Source organism: Balaenoptera musculus, chromosome 5 (genome assembly GCF_009873245.2).
Source record: "Balaenoptera musculus isolate JJ_BM4_2016_0621 chromosome 5, mBalMus1.pri.v3, whole genome shotgun sequence".
In the NCBI taxonomy this organism is placed as follows: Eukaryota; Metazoa; Chordata; class Mammalia; order Artiodactyla; family Balaenopteridae; genus Balaenoptera; species Balaenoptera musculus.
In genome coordinates, this window is record NC_045789.1 from 97,998,055 (window position 1) to 98,017,635 (window position 19,581).

Consider the following 19,581-nt stretch of genomic DNA (forward strand, 5'->3'; position numbering starts at 1 on the left):
AAGGCCTTACGAATACAAAAATACCTACAGATAATTTTCTGTGCCAAGTTTCCAGTTAAAAAACGAAGACACTGACACCCAAAAGACAGTTGTTCAAGATTATGTAAGTCATGGAAAAGGGGAATACTATTTCAAAATTACCTATTTTCAACCCTTATAGGCCACATTCTCCTTCCTCAGGAAGAAACCAGTGATTCAACAAAAACTGTTGTTATTCTGGTTAATTTAAATAAACTGTTAACTGTTAACTTTGGTTAATTTAGATAGTATTCACCTTTTTAAAAGGGTAACCCTTAAAAACTTTAACTGGGCAATGGAAAAAGTTATATGAGCACGTAAGTAGTGGTTAAGGTCCAATCTTGCTTCCCTCTCAATCTTTAATCACGAAATTGGCCTTAGACAGAATGATCACTATAACAAATGCTGACTAGATCAAAAAAGAACAACAAAATACTCCTTCAATGTCAATTAACCAACCCAGCGGCCACTCAAACGTTGTTGTGAGAGGATAACAAAACAGACCTTGAATCAGAAAGGACCCGGATGAATAAAAAAACCTGCCTGCTGTGATTTCATAATTATACTACCCACTTAAAATACACACACCCTATCATTCAAGAGAAGGTTAAGGCCACCAAAAATAAAGAAAGAAAAGAAAAAAAGTGAAAGTCTTCTCTTCAAGGTAACACACAAATAGCAGACTCGTTTAGTTTCAAAACCTACAGAATAGTACCCAAACATTAAAAAGCACAGAAACTAAAACCGTCTTGGAGCATCTCAGTCAACCATCTGACAGCTCGGGGGACCGACCCACGTCGGGAGGCAGGTGGGCAGGAGGAGCGCGACCGGGACGCTCCTCGCCGACCCCGGTCCCGGTAGGTTGTGCGGGCGGCCACTGCCTCGCCCGCGACAGCTCTCGCCGGCCAATTAAGAATGAAACAAACTCATAAGAAAAAAAGCTTTTCCGCCCGTTCCCTCATTGGACGACGGCGAAGGGTCACGGGCTGCCTACACGCACCGTCTCCGGTAATCATTCTCCTCCTTCCCGGGTTCGCTTCCCACGGGCGCTCCCCGCCCCTCCCCGAGGCCGCCGCCCGAGCCCACTGATCCCGCGTCCCCGACCCCAGGTCCTCCGACCCCCGAACTCCGGCCGTCTCGCCGTGTCTCCCGGACTCGAGGAAGCCGGACGGCCGCTCACTAGGCCAGGGGGCGCCGGCCGGGCCCCGGGGTCGCCCCGTACGAGGGACGAGAGGGACGTCGCGCCCGGCCGCCCCCCGCCCCGGCGCCATTCCGCCCCTGCCCTAGACCCACCGCCACGCCGGGGCTTTCGAGGGGGCGCCCGGCCGGGGCCACTTCCAGCGGGACCCGACTCTGGAGCCCCACAGCCCACGGTGGCCACAGCCCTCCCGCCCCGCCGGGGTCCGGTGTCCCGAGTCCCGTCGCCCTTTTCTGCCCTCCGGGTCCTACTCAGTCGGGCGAGGAGCCCTCGCCGCTGCCCCTTGGGGCCGCGCCGGGCCGAGCCCAGTCGCCGGCCGCCCCCGCCCGCGGTCTCCCCGGCCCCGCGGCGCAGCCGGGCCGTCGCCCGTCGTACCTGATGGTGGTTGTAGGAGTTCCTCTGCTGCAGGAAGGCGGCCGCGGCCGCCTGATGCTGCTGCTGGAGCTGCGGGCTGACGGGTGACCTCCGGCTCTGAGGCTGCTGCGGCGCCGCGGGCGGCGGGGGCTGCTGCTGCTGAGGTAAATTCATGGCGGGCGGCGGTGGCGGGGGCACGGCGGCCGCCGAGAAGGGGCCCCCGAAGCCGCCGCCGCCGCCCCCGCCGCCGCCGCCCGCCGGCACGCTGAGCCCAGCGCAGCCGTGCGGGGACACGGGCGAGAAGCTCGGGAAGAAGGCCGGGTTCATGGACGACGGCAGCCCGGGGTAGAAGCCGTTCTCCGAATCGGGGCTGGGCGGCGGCATGGCGCTGAGCGAGCCGCCGCCGCCGCCGCCGCCACCCGGGGTGGCGGCCGACGAGCCCGGCTGCGGCTGCGGCGGCTGCTGGGGCGGAGGCGGCGGCTGCTGCTGGGGCGGCGGCGGCTGGGGCTGGGGCTGGGGCTGGGGCGGCGGCGACGCGGTCTGCACCGACCAGGGGGTGCCGAAGCCGGGCAGCGGCGGCGGCGGCGACGCGGAGCCACCTCCCCCTCCGCCGCCGGGGGGCCCCCCGCCCCCGCTGCCGCCGCCGCCGCCGCCGCCCGGGTGCGGAAGGTCCGGGCTCTGCAGGCTGCTGAAGGCGCCCGCGCCGAGAGCCCCGCCAGGCAGGAGGTTACTGGGACTGTTGAGCAGAGGATGGTTGGGGGACTCCATGGAGCCCGGCGCGGGGTTCACCGGCGGCGTCGAGGAGGCCAAGCCCGCATTGGGGGGTTCGGCGGCGCTGCCCTCGCCCACGGCCGGGGTCTTGCGAGGGCTGCCCGCGCCTCCGTGGCGGCGCCGCGGGGCTGCAGGCGGCGAAGGCTGGAGCTGCGGGAGCGGGGGCAGGTCGGCCGGGCGCTGCTGCGGGGCGAAGTCCTGCGGCGGGAGGTGCTGCGGGTGCGGGAGGCTGAACTGCTGCTGTTGTTGCTGCTGTTGCTGCTGGCGCTGGGCGAGCTGCGCCGGCTGGAGGAGCTGGCCGGGTGGCGGCGGCGAGCCGAACCGGCCGGGGCAGTGGAGCGGCGGCGGCGGCTTCGAGTCCGGAGGGTGGGGAAGGCGGGGAGGGCTGAACTCTTTCCTCTTCTGGCTGCTCAGCTGCTGCTGCTGCCGCTTACTGAAGTCCTGCGGGGAGGAGGTGCGGCAGCAGCAGCAGGAGGAGGCGGAGGAGGAGGGGTGGTGCAGACTCGGTTTGAAGTCCTGGGAGGGGAGGAGGTGGGTCACACCCGCGTTCGTGCCGCCGCTGGGGTGGTGGTTGGGGAGTTTCTCCGTGGCCTCCGCCCCCGAGAGTGGCCGCGCCGGCTGCTGTGTCAGCCTCAGCAGCAGTTCATCCTGCATGGTCTGCTGATGCGCCGGGAACGGGGAGGAAGAGGAAGCGGTGGCGGCCGAGCTGTCCGCGCCGCCGCAGCCGAAGGGGATAGAGAAGGGGGAGGCGGCCTCCGAGAAGCCGGTGACAGGCAACGGCGGCGGCGAGATCGGGCCGAAAGGCGTGGCGGAGGGCAGCGGGGCGGCGGCCGCCGCGGCTCCAGCGGCGTAGGGACGGTACGCCCCGCCGCTGAACAGGGACCCGGGACTGCTGCTTCGGAGCCGGGCGGTTTGCAGCACCCCAAACCCTAAGTCCCTCATTTATCAGGCCGGCGGCAGCGGGAGGAGACGCACCCCGTCCGCTGCCCCGCCTAAGAAGCCGCCGGATCTGGGGCGGTGCGGCCTTGGTGGAAGGAGGGGGAGTCAGTGAGAGAGGGACACCGTGACTGAGCCAGGGGCACCGACTTCGGCCCCGCCACCCCTCGCGGCAATGACCGCCACCTCCCGAGACCTGCTCGGGCGCAGCCGCCGCCGCCGCCGCCCTGGCCGCTTAAGAACCCCGGAACGTGCGTCAGCGCCACCTCACAATCGCACCGCCCCCCGCGGTGCGTCCCGGCACGCGCGAGCTCGAGGCTGCGGCGCCCCCGCTGCCCCGCCCCCGTCCCGCCCCTTATTAATATGCAGGCTCGGCGGGGGCCGCGCGAGCACTCTCGGGAGGGCGGGAGAGCGCGGGCGCGAGCGGCGCGTTCCTCGGGCTTCCCCTGCGCCCGGGGAAAGGAGAGGCCGGTTGAGGCGGCGGGCGGCGGGCGGCCGAAGCGGCCTGTGCGCCCGGTACGAGCGCACGAGGGCGAGCAGGCGCGGGGGGCGCGGACGGTTACTGGGCAACCGCCCCTCCCGGCGCTAGGTCCTCGCAGAACCTGCAGCAGGTCGCACGCGCTACTTTCCCCCCGTCCAGTCGCCCTTGGGGCCCTGCCTCCTTGTCACCTCCGCTTCGTCCTCGGTCACAGGAGCCTTGGTTACAGGGACAGGGGCTACCCTAGGCGGCGCTGGCCCGCGGGGGAAACTGAGGCCGGTTAGTGGCTTTCAATGTCGGCAGCGCGAGGGAGCGGGGACCCGGCCCCTGCCGCCCTCCGGGCTCGGCGCAGGAGGCCTCTGGCCGACTCGCCTGTGCGGGGCTCCGCCAGCCTTGCCGACTGCGGAGCGCGTCGCCTACACCTTTGGCCCCACCATGGCCCCGACTCGCAGCCCTCCTCGTCGCCCTAGAAAGCGCCTCCTTTTCGCTCCGGTTTCTGTTTTTAGCCTCTCGTGCCGAATACTGTTATCCACCTTCCCGCAGCCGCGTGAGATTGTTTTCTGTAGGGTAAACACGAAGGCCCGGCCATATACCATACATTTTCACTTTAGTAATGAGGAACAAAGTCCCTGGAACCCACCGCGGCTCCGTGCGGTTATTTACACACAGACATGCATATAATGGGTTCCGAGGCGAGCTCCCTTGGTAACCCTGGGCCCGCTCCAAATCCTCCTGTTTCAGAAAGCGTTTCGTGTGCTGCCGTCGGGACTGCAGTGTGTGGGACTCCTCCCCACCACATTCATTCTGGCATCCCCGCCCTTTTCCCCTAGGGAGACTCTAATTTAAACATTTCCGAAGCTTTATGAATTTCCAAGGAAGAAAGATTTCTCACATCAGGGGGGAAAAGGAGGTTCTGACTCAGCAACAGACTTGTTGAGGCTTGCAAAATGGAAGGGGAGAGAGAGCTTTCCATGGTAGAGCTCTTGTTGGAAGCAACAGAAGAGGAACTAAACCTGTGTATTTCCTAAAGAAACATTTTACATAGAGAAAACATATATATATATGAGGGTCTAGCTAAAGGAAGAGCAGAGGGATCCATACTAGTAAGATATGGATTTCATGTTCCTGTTTTGCAATTTTAACTTTTCCTTGGTGTTTAGAGAAGTGAAACTATTGAAAGAATCCTGGAATACAGACTAATAATCTCAAAAGCAATTGAAAATGGGTTCAGATTCTATTTGATTTGGATTTAGAACTGAACTAAGATTAATAGTGTTATAAATTAGCACACTTTTACTGATGTAGGCAAGAGTGTACACTTTTATGAGTCCTCATTCTCTATTAGTTAAATTTCATCCCCTTTTTACTTTGCTTTTGTTACTTCAGTGTTTCAAATTTATATAAATCAGAATAAATACAGAAGAAAGAGGAAAACATTGCAAGGGGAAAATACATTCCATGTGTAATGTTTATGTTTAATATCCTGTCTAATAAACTAAGTTTGACATTGCCTTTAAATAAGGAAAAGGTACTTTTTAAAAACAAGTCATAAATGGTTTAGAAATCAGTGGGTACATAGAAAATTGGTTTGAGTTAATAATCTCAAAACCATTTTTAACAATCCAGCAAAATATAAAACTGGAGAATTCCTTTTTTCTTCTAAATTACAATGTCTAGAAAATAACCTGAGCTCTTTAGAATTAAAAATATAAATGGCCATTTTCACAGCACCTATTGACATATTACTATTATTCATTAACATATTTTGCACAGAAAATATTCGGCAACTGAGGCATATAAAGTATTGAAATGAAGAGTTTTATTTCTAAGTAAAGTTATATTTGATTGGACTCATCTGCAGATCCAAAGACAAATCTTGAAAATGTAGGCACGAAAATTAGCTCAATCATCCATTAAAATTGCAGTTAGTGCAATGTAAGAAGAGAGAGCATACGTTTAAAAGCTAAATGGTGCCATTCTGGGCTGAAGTTTGAATAAAAACAAGATTTCTTAGTGTGCTGAGACTAGTTTTGTTTTAGAGCATTTAGAGCTCTCCAAAATGGAAAAAGCCATCAAGTTTGGTATTATGTAATAAGGTCAAACTTCATATGAAGTACACTAAATTCTGAAGTTCTACTGCCAGATCCTCTACTCACTGCTTTAACATCTGAGAGAGTGTTGTGAGGGTCCTGCTTTTTATAGCAAAGAAAGTTATATTCTGAAATCTAGAACTTTTAAGCTGGTGAGTGTCCCATCATTGAAAATATTCCAACATAAAGGTTTCCTATAGTGGAGGTAGAGGTGGGTGGGAGGAGAGGGGTTGTGGCCCTCTAGCAGGTCTAAAGCCAAGTTCTTATGAATCTATATTCTAATCATATTTACATGAAAATATGTTAATTGTATGACCAGTAACTCGTTCCCTGAATTTAATTTGACTGTCCCTTGTTCATTTCCTCCCACTGCCCTGGGCCAGTGTGTTTAAAAATATTTTGCTGCAACCCAGGACACACACATACACCTGAAATAAAGCTTTTATTAAGCAATTCTTACTCTTGATACATGCAACAAGCTCTTTTAAATTTTTATTTTTTTAAAGAATTGATCACTGAATTGATCTCAAATCACTAAGTTGATTTTAAGACTCACATTTAGGTGTCATGAGCTGAAATTGAAGAACACTGTCATAGAAGACTATTTCACACTTTCTCTATCTTAAAGCCTCCTCACACCTTCCTCTGTCCTCACTCTCAGCTGCTGAGCTGGCTTTCTATTTCACTGAGAAACTAGAAGCAGTTACAAAGCTTCCCCAGGCCCTCAAGGCTCCCTTTTCTAGTCACTGCCTCTGTCCCTGTACACCTCACCTTCCTTCCTGGTACATGGAAGGCCTGTCCATACCCCACTTTCCCATCTAAGGCCAGCCCCTCCACCGGTACACCAGCTCCTCCTCCCGCTTGCTCAGGACACAGCTTTATAGACATCCCGAATTTAACAGGCCCAAAATTGAACTCCCCACCTTGTTAATTCCCATCTGGGTAAACACCACTCCATTGTTCTAGTTGCTTAGGCCCAAAACCTTGGAGTGGATCTTGACTTCTATTTTTGTTACAGGATATCCAAGCCATCATTACATGCTGCTTGTCCTACCTTTAAGTTATATCCAGAATCCAACTACCTCTTACCACTCCCACCTCAAGCAACCTGGCCCAGGTCACCATTTTTTCTCCCCTGGACTGTTGCTCTCAACTCCTAACTAGTTTCCCAGCTTCTGATCTTGTCTACAATCTATTCTTCATGAAGCAGCTGGAATACTCCTTTCAGACAGATCACATCATCTCCTCTGACGAAATACTTATACTTATCAGAATAAAAGTCAAAACATTTTCAATAACCGAAACGTTCTTCATGATTGCCTCCTGCCCCTACTAATCCCCCTGACAACTTCTACCCCACAATAGAATGCTTATTTCTTTAATGTACAAGGCCAAGTCGGCCCCAGGGACTTTGCTCTTGCAATTCCCATTGTCTGGCATACTTGTCCTCCTCAATACCAACAGGGCTCACTCTATCAGTGTTCTCATCTCTCTCTCTTTCTCACTTCTTTTAGGTCTCTGCTCAAGCTCATTCTTCTCAGTGATATCTTCCCTGCCCGCCATTGTAAAACAGCAGCACCCTCCCTCCATTCCAGCCTCCTTCTCCCCCCGTAGGTGGTTTGATTTTTCTCCATCTGGCCCACTATGTACTTAAATTGTTTATCTGTCCTCCCTATTAGTTCGCAAGCTGCATAAGGGAAGATACATTGTTTTGTTCACAGTTGCATCCTCAGCACCTAGAACAATCCTGGCACACAGTAGGCACCCAAGAGTTGTCAAATGCATGCACTGAATGAAGGCATCGTGGAATTAACAAATAGCAGTTTTAAGAACTAATAGCTATAAATATACTGTAGTAATATGAGAGTCCGTTTATCAGTTGCTTGTTTGTTGGCAAGAGCTACCCAAACACCACCCAGATACTCTTAGGAATTATAAGCAAGGCCAGAAAGTTACAGGCATTGACAGGATATGTGAGTGAGACAGACAGGGCAGCTCAGGATTTTAACACAAGGGAATAGATAAACCTGCACTCTAAGAGGCAAGATTTCAGTCTTAGGAACATGGAGAAGGATGTAGCCTCCAGCACAGGGGTTCATTACAGGAACTTGAGCAAAGACAGGGAATCAAGACTCCAGCTCATAGAAACAGTGAACCAGTTTAGGCAGCATGGTAATGAGGCCAATTTGATGCTGAGCCTCCATGATGCTGGTTTCTTATTGCTGCCCAGCCTGTGAATGTGTCTGACCCCACAGGATGGGAAAGGATTAGTCATTAGGTGGGAGCTCATTAGTCTTGGCTTTGGGTTGGAGGAAAAAATAGAACTTAAGGTCTACATTGACCCTGTCCAACTTCAGGGTGCTTTATTGACAAAGTATCCCAGTGTAACACCATCTTCAGTTACTTCTGGTTCTTCCTCCACTTTTCTAAACCTTCCTTCATTCTCTCCTCTACCCACCTCTCTCTTTACATATCCCTTTTATGTTGGAGTTCCTTAGCTTATATTCTTGGTCTTCTTCTCTACTTCTACATACTCTTTCTAAGTGACTTTATCCACTATCATGTTTTCAAATATCATCTGTCTCAGACCCATGAATTCAATGTGTCCATACCTGAACTTACCGTCTTCTCCCAAACCCGCTCCTCCTCCTTACTCCCTATCTGGCCGACGGCATCATCACGCAACCAGTTTCTCAAGCTGGAAACTTGTTATCCTCTTCTTCCCTCTCTCACCCTCCAAAAACAATTGCTTACTATACTCTGTCAGTTCTGCTGCAGAAATGTTTCTCAAAGGTAGACCCCTTAGCCCTTTCCCCTACCCAAGCCTTAGCTCTGAATTTTTTCTCTGTCCTGCTCTAGTGCACAGCCTCTTAGCTGGCTTCCCTACCAGTTCCTCTTCTGAATCTATTCCCTTTAATAGTCCCAAAAAAACAACTATGATCCTGTTACACTGTCCTGTCAATAATCACTCTCTAGCTTCCACAGTATCAAGTCCAACTTGCTAGTAGACAGGACCCTTCAGAACTTATTTGCAACTTGCCACTTTGCCTTTTTCACCTGTCACTCTCCATACTACCAGATTCTCTGAATTAGCCATGTCGTTTCATAATTCTGGGCCTTTGCACATGATGTTTCTAGTTCCTGGAATGCCTCTTTTCATCAGCTAATGCTTCCTTTCCTTTCAAGACCCAGTTCAAATGCCATAGCCTTTCCTGACTCCCCCTGGACAGTGAGCTGAGGCCTGTTCTACACTCTTAACATGGTCGTAATAATTTTTTTTACTGTTATAACGTGTCACATGGACATAACAAGGAAACAATTATGTTTCCTTGGCTATCTGCCCTTTTAGACTGTGAGTTGCTATGGGTCATGGTTTTTCTGTATGTATCTCTGCATCTTTCTTGCCTGCCACAGTACCTGGAACATGGTTCCCAGTAAATTTTTATTGATTATTAATTGCCCAATTAACGCTGTAGGAAGGATGAAAGGAACGAGAGAAAGAAGAAAGGAAGGCAAAGAAGAGGGAAGGAGGGAGGGAAGGAGGAAAGTGTTTCCAAAGCACACTTAAAAGGAGATGTACCATTTTCTAGAAAACTGTAGCATTATTGAGTTATGGTTGCTGGAGGAACAAAAAATAAACAGACCATAACAAATAACAAAAAAATCTCACTCCCCTTCCCAGCATTTTCTTTGATAATACTAAACTGAAAGCTCCATTCTTTTTTTTTTTTTTTTTCAAATTTATTTATTTATTTTTGTCTGTGTTGGGTCTTCGTTTCTGTGCGAGGGCTTTCTCTAGTTGTGGCGAGCGGGGGCCACTCTTCATCGCGGTGCGCGGGCCTCTCACTATCGTGGCCTCTCTTGTTGCGGAGCACAGGCTCCAGACGTGCAGGCTCAGTAGTTTTGGCTCACGGGCCTAGTTGCTCCGCGGCATGTGGGATCTTCCCAGACCAGGGCTCGAACCCGTGTCCCCTGCCTTGGCAGGCGGATTCTCAACCACTGCGCCACCAGGGAAGCCCAAAGCTCCATTCTTGTTATTACAGTCTTCATTCTGCTTACTCTGCCATTCCATTTTGACAAAGGGAATTATCTAGAATCTTCCCCTGATGATAAAGTGTAGCCCCCAAACACAATAAAAGGTTTTCCAGATGGTGTTACCCTTTTTGAAGCCTGGGAGATTTATCATTCAACTCCAGTGTTCCCATATAGGGAAGAAGCCTTCAATCTCTCCAGTAATTCCTGCCATGATGCTATTGGGCACTTATGTAGACTGACTTAATTGTTCCGTTCTCACCTTTTATCTTTAGGCCTAGTCAACTTGATTAGATTACAAATCTTTGGAGACAGTGGCCTTATATATTTATTTTCCTAGTTCTTCTTGATTCTTTTATGTATCCGTTAACTATCGAGTACCTACTATGTGCCAGACACTGCCAGGCACTGGGGATACAACCATGAACAAAACAGAAGACACATATATTATTCTGTGCAGAGTCAGAGATACTGTAAATAAATGTTTGCTGTTGATACTAGTTATGATAATTCCTAACCCTAATTATCTTGACAGATTCATGAACAGTGAGATTCGAGGCTGAAACCGACCTACTAAATTGGAGTCCTACATGCTGCAACATCGCCTTGCTAGTCTGGTCATGGGTGGAGCCCTGGGATGCATGTTGGATATAGAGGTAAGGCAAATTCATCAAGAAGGCAGAAGAAACCACACACTGAAACACATTGTAATGCTGGCTTGCAGTGAGATTTTCATTTGTTTTCTCCCATACTTGTCACAGTATATTTTGTGAGTAGATAAAGCAAAAGTAAATAATATTTCTATTTTACAGTTGGAAAACCAAAACCCAGGAACAAAATAATTTGCCACATGTAGTTTCCATAGCCTGGGCTTAATGCCTCCATCTCCCCATTTCTCAGTCTCCTGCTTCATTACTTGGAGATAAGGCTATCACCCGAAATATGCAACATATTTGAGCAAAACAGAGCTATGGTGACAAGCCCTAAAAACATTGGTGGCTAGTCTACCAAAGGATAAAGGATGGAAAGGATAAGCCTTGAAGCGTTCTCAGTAACACCTAACTACATGAATAACAATTGGCAGTAGTGACTCAGAGTGAAAGCATCTTATTTTCAAAATTCATATCCCATGAAAATTCAGAAATAGTCCTCAAATGTGCTTACTCATTTTTCTCCTATTAGAAGAATGAGGTCTGACAGTATATATTTGATATACTGCATTTAATTCTTTTCTTTCACATTCTGGAAAGCTAACTCTTTTTATTGATAAATTATTCTATGCAGAGAAAAGTGAAGATGCATTTTGACTAAATACTAAATATTTAGCCTTTATATAGATGAAGGGTATTACATCTATCAGATTTGATCTTAGAAAGAAGATTAAAATTAGTAAATGTTTATTTTGGAGACTATGAATGTTCAATAAAAAAGAAAAACAGGAGGTTTACTTGGTAGGAGGCATTGATACCAGCCTTTGTGCAAGGGCTGATTAAGTGTAACGACGGTGGATGGAAAGCATTCTGAAGAAAGGGGGTTGTTTGATTTTAGACCAGATTTGTACATCAACCTGATTGCTATCAATTTACTTTTACTCACTGTCTACTTTGTGTCTACATAGGAGTCTAGGACTTTATGTCACCTTTCATCCAAGTTTCATTTATAAAGTGTACATCATTGTATTAAGTTTGCAGACCATATTCCATAACAATACGAAGAAAAATAGATGTCAATTTTCAATAGAAAAATTATAGGTAAACTTTTATGAAAAAACCTTTAGAAGATTTTCATAAAGGCATAAATCATTCATATGAAAATGCTTATGTTTTAGGCTGATCCATATTTAACTCACATTAAGGGACATGGAGGAGGGGTATGTTGGACACAGTGGGGCCTATGGAGTCAGAGACCTGACGTTTAGTCCCAAGTCTTTCTGTTACTGTGTAACTTCAGCAGTTAAGCTTTGGGAACCTCAGTTTTCTCATCTTTGAAGTGAAGGAAGCAATGACCGTCATCTGTGAAGTGGGAGTTGTTGTGAAGATCATTAGCAATATTTTAAATGGAGAGTCTTCTATGACGTTTGATGCAGAATGTATGTTTAAACAAACAAACAAATCTTGACTATCATCTGCCATGCTGCGTAAGGTAAAGAGTAGACTAGAAGGCCAGCTAGAAGAACACACTGGTAGTCCTGCGGGGGGCAGGGGGGTTGATAACAAAAACAAAAACAAAAAATTACCAAAAACAGGCAAATGGATGGTGATAATGGTAGTAAAATCCCATTAACAGAAATGGAAGGATAAGTCCAAATGAAAAATGGAAAAAGTGAGGAGGCTAAATTCTTCCTACATTTGAAAGGAAGAAAGAAATTCTAAAAGTTAAATATTAAACATCTTCAATGACTATTTAATCTCTAAGGAAAACCAGTGATGTAAACAGGGCAAACTCAGGCTTTACGGGCAGAACTGAATTCCAGTACTAGTTCTGATACCTACAGGGTGGAGTGTGTTAGCCTGGGCAGGTTAACCATTGTCAGTCTGTTTTCTCCTCTGATAAATAACATGAAAAGTACCTAACGCCATGAGACCACTGGTCTTGAAACTAGGATCCATCCAGATCATCTCAGTCCAATAGAAATATATTGTGAGCTACAAATGCAAACTACATATGTAATGTGAAATCTCTTAGAAGCCACACTGAAAAAAGGAAAAAGAAGTGGGGGAAGTTAACTTGAGTAATATATTTTTTAACTCAGTATATGCAAAATATTATTTCATTGTGTAATCGATATAGAAGTTATTACTGCATCTGCAGCATCTATTGAGATCGTTGTGGTTTATTCTATTAACATAATGTATTATACTGATTGAGTTTCAGATGTTAAACCAATCATATATATATATGATTACACACCATGACCAAGAGGAATTTCTCCCAGAAATGCAAGATTGGTTTAACATCTGAAACTCATATATATATAGCTGGATTTGGATTGCTAGTATTTTGTTGAGGATATTTACATCTGTATTTGTAGGGACTATTGATCTGTAGTTTTCTTTTCTTGTCATGTCTTTGTCTGGTTTTGGTCTTAAGGTAATACTGGTCCCATAGAATGAGTTGGGAAGTGTTCCTTCCTCTTCTAAATCTTCGTAAGAGTGTCTGAAGGATTGACATTAATTCTTTTTTAAACGTGTGGTAGAATTCACTAGTGAAGCCATCTAGGCCTAGACTTTTCTTTGTGTGAAGATTTAAAATTGCTAATGAAATCTCTTTACTTGTTATAAGTCTATTTGGATTTTTAATTTTTTCTTTTTTCAGTTTCAGTTGTTTGTGTTCTTCTGGGAATTTATCCATTTCATCTAGGTTATCTAATTTGATGTCATACGATTATTCATAGTATTCCCTTACAATCCTTTTTAGTTCTGTGAGGTTAGTACTGAGGTCCCCTCTTTTATTCCTGATTTCAGTAATCAGAGTCCTTACTTTTTTTTCTTGGGCAGGCTAGCTAAAGTTTAATTTTGTTGATCTTTTCCAAATCACTAACTTTTGATTTCATTGATGTTCACTATTATTTTTATTCTCTGTTTTATTTATTTGTGATCTAATCTTTATTATTTTCTTCCTTTTGCTTGCTTGTTTTAGCTTATTCTTCTTTTTTTAGTTTCTTAAGGTGGAAGTTCAGGTTATCGATTTGAGATCTTTATTCATCTTATAATTATAAGCATTATAGCTATAAGTTTCCCTCTGATTGCTGTTTGAGCTGCATCTCATGAGTTTTGGTATGTGTGGTTTTATTTTCATGTATCTCAAATTATTTTGTAATTTGCATTGTGATTTCTTCTTTGACTCAATTGTTATTTAGGAGAGTTTTATTTAATTTTCACTTATCTGTGAATTTCTCAAATTTCCTTCTATTATTATGACTTTTCATTTCCTTCCATTGTGGTCAAAGAACACTGTATAATTTAAGTACTTTTAAATTTATTGAGGTTTGTTTTATGGCCTCCTAACATATAGTACTAACATATCCTGGAAAATGTTCCATGTGCACTTGAGAAGAATGTATATTCTGCTTGTTGTTGATTGGAGTGTTCTGTAGAAGTCTGTTATATTTAGTTGGTTTACAGTGTTTACGTTTTCTGTTTCCTTGTTGATCTGCCTGGTTGTTCTACCCATTGTTGAAAGTGCGGTATTGAAGTTCTCAAATATTATTGTTGAATTGTCTATGTCACCTTTTAATGTATGTATTTTACGTCATGTTTTGGGGCACTCTCTTGTTGGATGCATTATGCTTATAATTGTTTTGTCTTCATGATGGACTGACCCTTTTATTATTATGTCCTTTTTTGTCACTAGTAACAAAATTTGTCTCTAAGTCTATTTTGCCTTATACTACTGTAGCCACTCCAGCTCTATTTTGGATACTCTTTGTATGGGATATATTTTTCTATCCTTTTATTTTCAACTTATTGTGTCTTTGAATCAATTATGTCTCTTGTGATGGCATGTAGTTGGACCATGTTTGCTTCATTTGACCATTCTCTGCCTTTTGACTGGACAGAGACACACATTCTTATTAGAGGAATGATATTATCATTATGTCATAAACTGTACACTCATTGCTTTATTACAGATTTGATACTGAGAGCTAACATATTGCTTTACCTTCTTTTTATAATTTATGAAAATGGATTAATCATTCATATTAGATCTATATTATTTTAACCTTGACTACTTTTTATAATCTGTCTTACAGGATTCATTTTGCAACTTATTTCTCATTGTTTTTATAAGGTTTCTTGCAATGCTTATTAACATATGTATTTGAATTGAAATAATAAAAGCAGAATTCTTCTGAAAGTGTAATTCAGCTTATTGTTTGCCATGGATATTTTTGTAAATTGACCTAAATATACAGCTCCACAGTTTTGATTTAATATATATGTATAAAATCCAGGAAGAAAGTATAGTGGAAATGTGAGTTGAAATAGACAAAGGAAAGGCCTAAAATTCCCAAATATTACAAAATAGTTTTTCATATATTTTTAAATAGCTGGTCTTGAGTATTAAATTATTATATATGTATTAATTTGATACATTTAAAATGATATAGTAATTATATTTAAAGTGACAATATTAAATATATATTGAAAATTACATCCTTTGTGACAATGTCAACTTATGATAAAAATTTTAGATACCTTAAAATGTACAAGACGTTTAAAACTGTTCAAAAATACACGATATTGTTTAAATGTTCAAAATGTCTTCGGGTGATTCTCGAGGAAAAATGTTTGAAGACCAGGTCAAAGAACAAAGGCACTCTAAATTCATCATCTCTGGTTGCCTTATTTACTTCTATATTCCCAGTGCCAATCACATCTCCATGACTGAATGAATGAATGAATGTCCTGAATGGTTAACATTACAAATTACACACTTGCTGCCTAAAGAAAGGATGACCCTGGAGGTGGATTTTTCCCTCTCTAGGTTAGATAATTATTAGTTGGTAGGTAGAGAGAGTGGGGTCCTGATGGAAATGAGGAAAGGATACCTACACTCCTGACTTGATAAGACAGCCTTGGGTGACTAACTTTACCCTTGTCAGACTCCAGCAAAATGAGAGAAAGATTGAGACCTAGACTTAAGGGAACCCAATGAAGTATTATACTGAGATCCATACATAACAATTATCTTGAATTCTATAAGCATTTTTTGAGAATCTACTTTTCCATCACTGCTAGGCACTGGGCATGCAAGGAAGAAGACAGAGTATAAAGAAGTCTACTGAAGCAGGGTAAGTGGTGTAAGAGAAACATACTAATTTATAGGTTGAATTATTTGAAATTACTGTTATTTGGCCATTTTTGATCTACCAAAAATATGGTAAATCATATGGTTCAATCTACACGGTATGTGTAAATCTAGGATAAAGAGCAAGAAATCCTGAGGGATTCTGGTTAGTCAGGGAAAGCAATATGCAGTCATTGGCATTTGAGCTGGACATTGATGGATGAAAAAGAAGGATGGTGGATGGATAGCTGGCAGATAGGATATCTGAGATAACAGGATCAACAAGAGCAAGAGTAGAGAGAATTGGAAGGTACATGTGTGTCCTGGAAAGGTACATTGGGTTTCCTTTTTGTTGAGGCCTGAGAAGTGTGAATAAATGTAGAAAGGAGCCCGAGATTTGAGTTAAGAGTCCTGTAGGCCTAAGAAGATGCTATTGAGTCAGCAATGGGAAGCCACTGAAGGCTTACCACAGGGAGTATTGTGAACAGATATAATCTTTAGATGAACTCAGGTGGCTGAATGGGGAATGAGTGATGGGTAGGGAGGTTGAGACTGGAGGCCCAGAGATGCATAGGAAGCTCCTGCAACAGTCAAGATGAATGCAGTAGATGTGTATATGGGTTGAGAAATAGGGCATATTTCTCAGACAAATTTATCATGGTTTGGTCATTGATTAGGTTGAGGGATTAGTTGTAAGAGGTGTAGGTTCAGGAGTGGAGGAAGGGAGTAAGCTACATGGGGATATCCTGCAGTGAGGGTAGAGTTCTGTGCTCTGGGTCTTAGCTCTGAAAGTAGATGCAGTTATCAGGGGAATTTGCCTAGGAAGAGCAGGGAAACAGAGGAAGGCAAAAGGACAGAGCAGGGGATTAGGAATGGATCTGTGCCCTGTGCTTAACTACATTTTATCTTCATCACAACACTTGTTTACCTCAGTGTCTACCCTTCACAAGTCTGTGAGACCTCCAAAGGTGGGAATTAGATCTTGTCTATTCTTCAGCGTTCTCAAAGCTCATACATAGTCAAGGGGTAGCCACTTAAAAAAATCCTTGCTGTTTAGCACAGGGAGCTCTACTCAATATTCTAGAATAACCTATATGGGAAAAGAATCTGAAAAAGAATGGTTATATGTATATATATAACTGAATGATTTCGCTGTACACCTGAAACTAACATAACATTGTAAATCAACTATACTTTAATATAAAATACAAATTAAATTAGAAAAAGTCCTTGCTGAATCAAATCTTAACTTTTTATGGAATGTTTTCTAGGTTCTTGTCATTGTTTTAAGTGCCATACAGGTGCCCTTCCATTTCATATTTTACAGATGGGGAAACAGAAGCATGCACTTGTTCAAGGTCACAATTAGTGAGTGGACGCCTGGATTTGAACTCAGGCAGTCTGACACCAGAGGCTGCCGGCACAAAACTCCCATGCATGCTCTGTAATGAATAGTCAGAGTGACATCCGTTTGGCACTTTACAGTTTAGGGTTGCTCTCATAGTCAGTTCTAATATCCTCAAAGTACCTTTGTGAGATGGAGGGAGGGGAAAATCTTATTGAGTAAATGAAAGTTAAGTGGATTCATGAGGAAACACAGCTAGTAAGTGGCAAAACCAAGCAAAGCCACCATCTTCTGAGTTACAACCCTGTGTTCCGTTTCAGTCTTGCTTCCTGTGAGTCCAGTTGTCTGTTTTATTGCTCAAGAAGATAGAATGCATCAGCAGGTGGCTGGAGACGGGGGCTGTGGAAGAAGCAGAAATACCTCTTGACTAGCTGGACATGATTCCTTGAGGGATTTAGGAACTTTGTTCTGGTTAGACTATAAGGTGTTTGTGGGTCAGACTTACTTGTGAAAGCTAATGTGAATGTGAATACGAATAGTCTCTTTTATTAGTAATCATGAATGCTCAGTATTTAGGCACAAGTCACATGTAAACAAATGATTGGTTTGTTGATTTTAGATGTAAATGAAAAGTAATCTATTGACTTATCTATTCACCCTTGCTGGGGACATAACCTGGAATCTGTCCTTAGGTGTAATGTCAGGGATCCCTCTACAGTCTAACCACCCCAGCCTCCTTAGAGGCCTCTATGGTTCATTTACTAAGGAGGATAAGATTTGCCCTCTTAATAGGAGACTGGAAAAGAGAACGATGGATATTGAATTTCTATAGGCATTCGTTTAACCTAATCCGCTACCACACATAGACTCTTCTTTGATGGCTGGTCTCCTTAGATAGGAGAGACTCATGAAAGATTTCAAAGGAACTGAAAATGAGATTGATAATAAGCTTCATACTTGTGTTCAGCTCATTTCAGTTTAGAAAAAGAAAAGTGTCGGTGCCTCTGACAGATACTACCTTGTTTGAATTTTATGAGTCCTAGGCAAGGTTGGCCTGTCATTTCTCTGCCATTATACAAGATTGGTTTTCTTGCCAAGTTTCACCATTGCTAATATAGACTCTGAAGCAGCAAATACCACAGAGGATTCGTAGGTGAGACATCTCCTGTTTTGTAAGTAGACGTGTTTATTTATACAGAAGGTGAAAGTATATCCTCAGTGTGACCAATATATTTAGTCCCTTAACTTCTGAAATAAGTGCTGTTTTGATAATTATAACAGAAGCACCTACATTTTTCCTGTTTAAAGAAGGGACTAAATTAGTAGTTCTTGTCTATAGTATTAACTAACATATAATATTAACCATTAATTTATAATAAATATAAACGTGTATTTAGGACTCTCTACATGCAATGTGCTATTCTAAATATTTAATCCACTTTACAACTCTATGATAAATACTATTATTGTTTTCATATTAAAGGCAAGTGAACTGAGGCACAGGACTGTTAGGCAGCTGGCTTAAAACTGCAGAGCTAATGATAGAGCCAGAATCCCAGGGGTCCTGATCTTAATTGTGCTAAAATGTTGTGAGTCTAATGACTTTGTCTCCACAAAACTGGAAAAGACTTCTGAGAAGTGGTGGGACATTATAAAGATCTTCTAAAGATGGGAGTAAATTTAGGAAAACGGAGAGCTAGAGAACTTAACAAAGTTTGTAAACGAACGCTCTCTTGTGTAGCTTTGAGGGATTCTTCTTCCACTTCTCTCTGACCTTAGGGTTTCACTGAAATCTTGAGCAGGGTCTCTCGATGTAGCAGAGGCATGATGATGTCTTGGGTTTATGAGAAGCTGATGGCTTTGTGCTAGCATGGTTTTCCTGTTGGTCTTACTGAAACCAGCAACCATAGATTCCAACTGCTTCATTCATGCTCACTGATGACGCCCCTCTTCTCAGTCAAACACCATACAAATGGATACCATTCCTTCGTTGTTCCCTTTCTCCCTTCCTTCCATTCTCTAGGTCAATGAAATTCGTTAAACGAGCCTGATTCTGTGCCAGGGGTTGATGATTAAATAAATACATATGTAAATAAAATAAGACAAGGGTTCCTGACCTTTAAAAAGACTCAAATGTGGCTTTAAAAATGGCCATCTGCGGAATTCCCTGGTGATCCAGTGGTTAGGACTCAGTGCTTTCACTGCCAGGGCCCAGGTTTGATCCCTGGTCAGGGAGCTAAGATCCTCCATGCCACTCAGTGTGGCCAGATAAAAAAAAAAAAATTGAAAATGGCCATCTGTTCGTAGTATAAGTAGGTACAAAAGAGGGAATGCTTACCTCCACCTGGGGTGTTGGGAAAGGCTTCATAGAAGAGGTTAGTACTTGAACTGAGTTTTAAAAGATGTGTAGGTTGCGGGTGGGATGGTCAGAGGAAAAAGAGAAGAGCATTCCAGGAAGAGGGATCATCAGTAAGAGTAGCAAAGGATTGGAGGAGGAAACAGTAGGACTTGAAGGAAGTGGAGGGAAGATTTCCTGGATGGGGCAGGGGTGTGGGGTGAGGCCATTAGA

The 19,581-nt window shown here is 44.6% G+C and overlaps 1 protein-coding gene and 1 long non-coding RNA gene across 10 annotated transcripts in view; one reads left to right on the forward strand and one right to left on the reverse strand.

Annotated features, from left to right (window-relative positions):
- Window positions 1–3,488, reverse strand: part of CPEB2 (cytoplasmic polyadenylation element binding protein 2) — a 63,944-nt gene extending 60,456 nt beyond the window's left edge. For 7 of the 8 annotated variants that reach the window (XM_036852295.1, XM_036852293.1, XM_036852291.1 and 4 more), the window contains exon 1: window positions 1,592–3,427. In XM_036852295.1, the coding sequence (XP_036708190.1) occupies window positions 1,592–3,283 (1,692 nt within the window). In that variant the 5' untranslated portion in view covers window positions 3,284–3,427. Of the gene's footprint in view, window positions 1–1,591 lie in introns of all 8 variants that reach the window. The other variant, XM_036852289.1, reaches the window with a different exon arrangement.
- On the forward strand, window positions 322–15,673 carry LOC118895377. Of its 2 annotated transcripts, none has more exons than XR_005019927.1 (3): window positions 322–1,026; window positions 10,413–10,533; window positions 15,619–15,673. It is a non-coding gene; the product is annotated as an uncharacterized LOC118895377 (long non-coding RNA). The 2 variants fall into 2 exon arrangements; XR_005019926.1 differs by lacking the exon at window positions 322–1,026 and adding an exon at window positions 1,597–1,734.
- The last annotated feature ends 3,908 nt before the right edge of the window (window positions 15,674–19,581 follow it).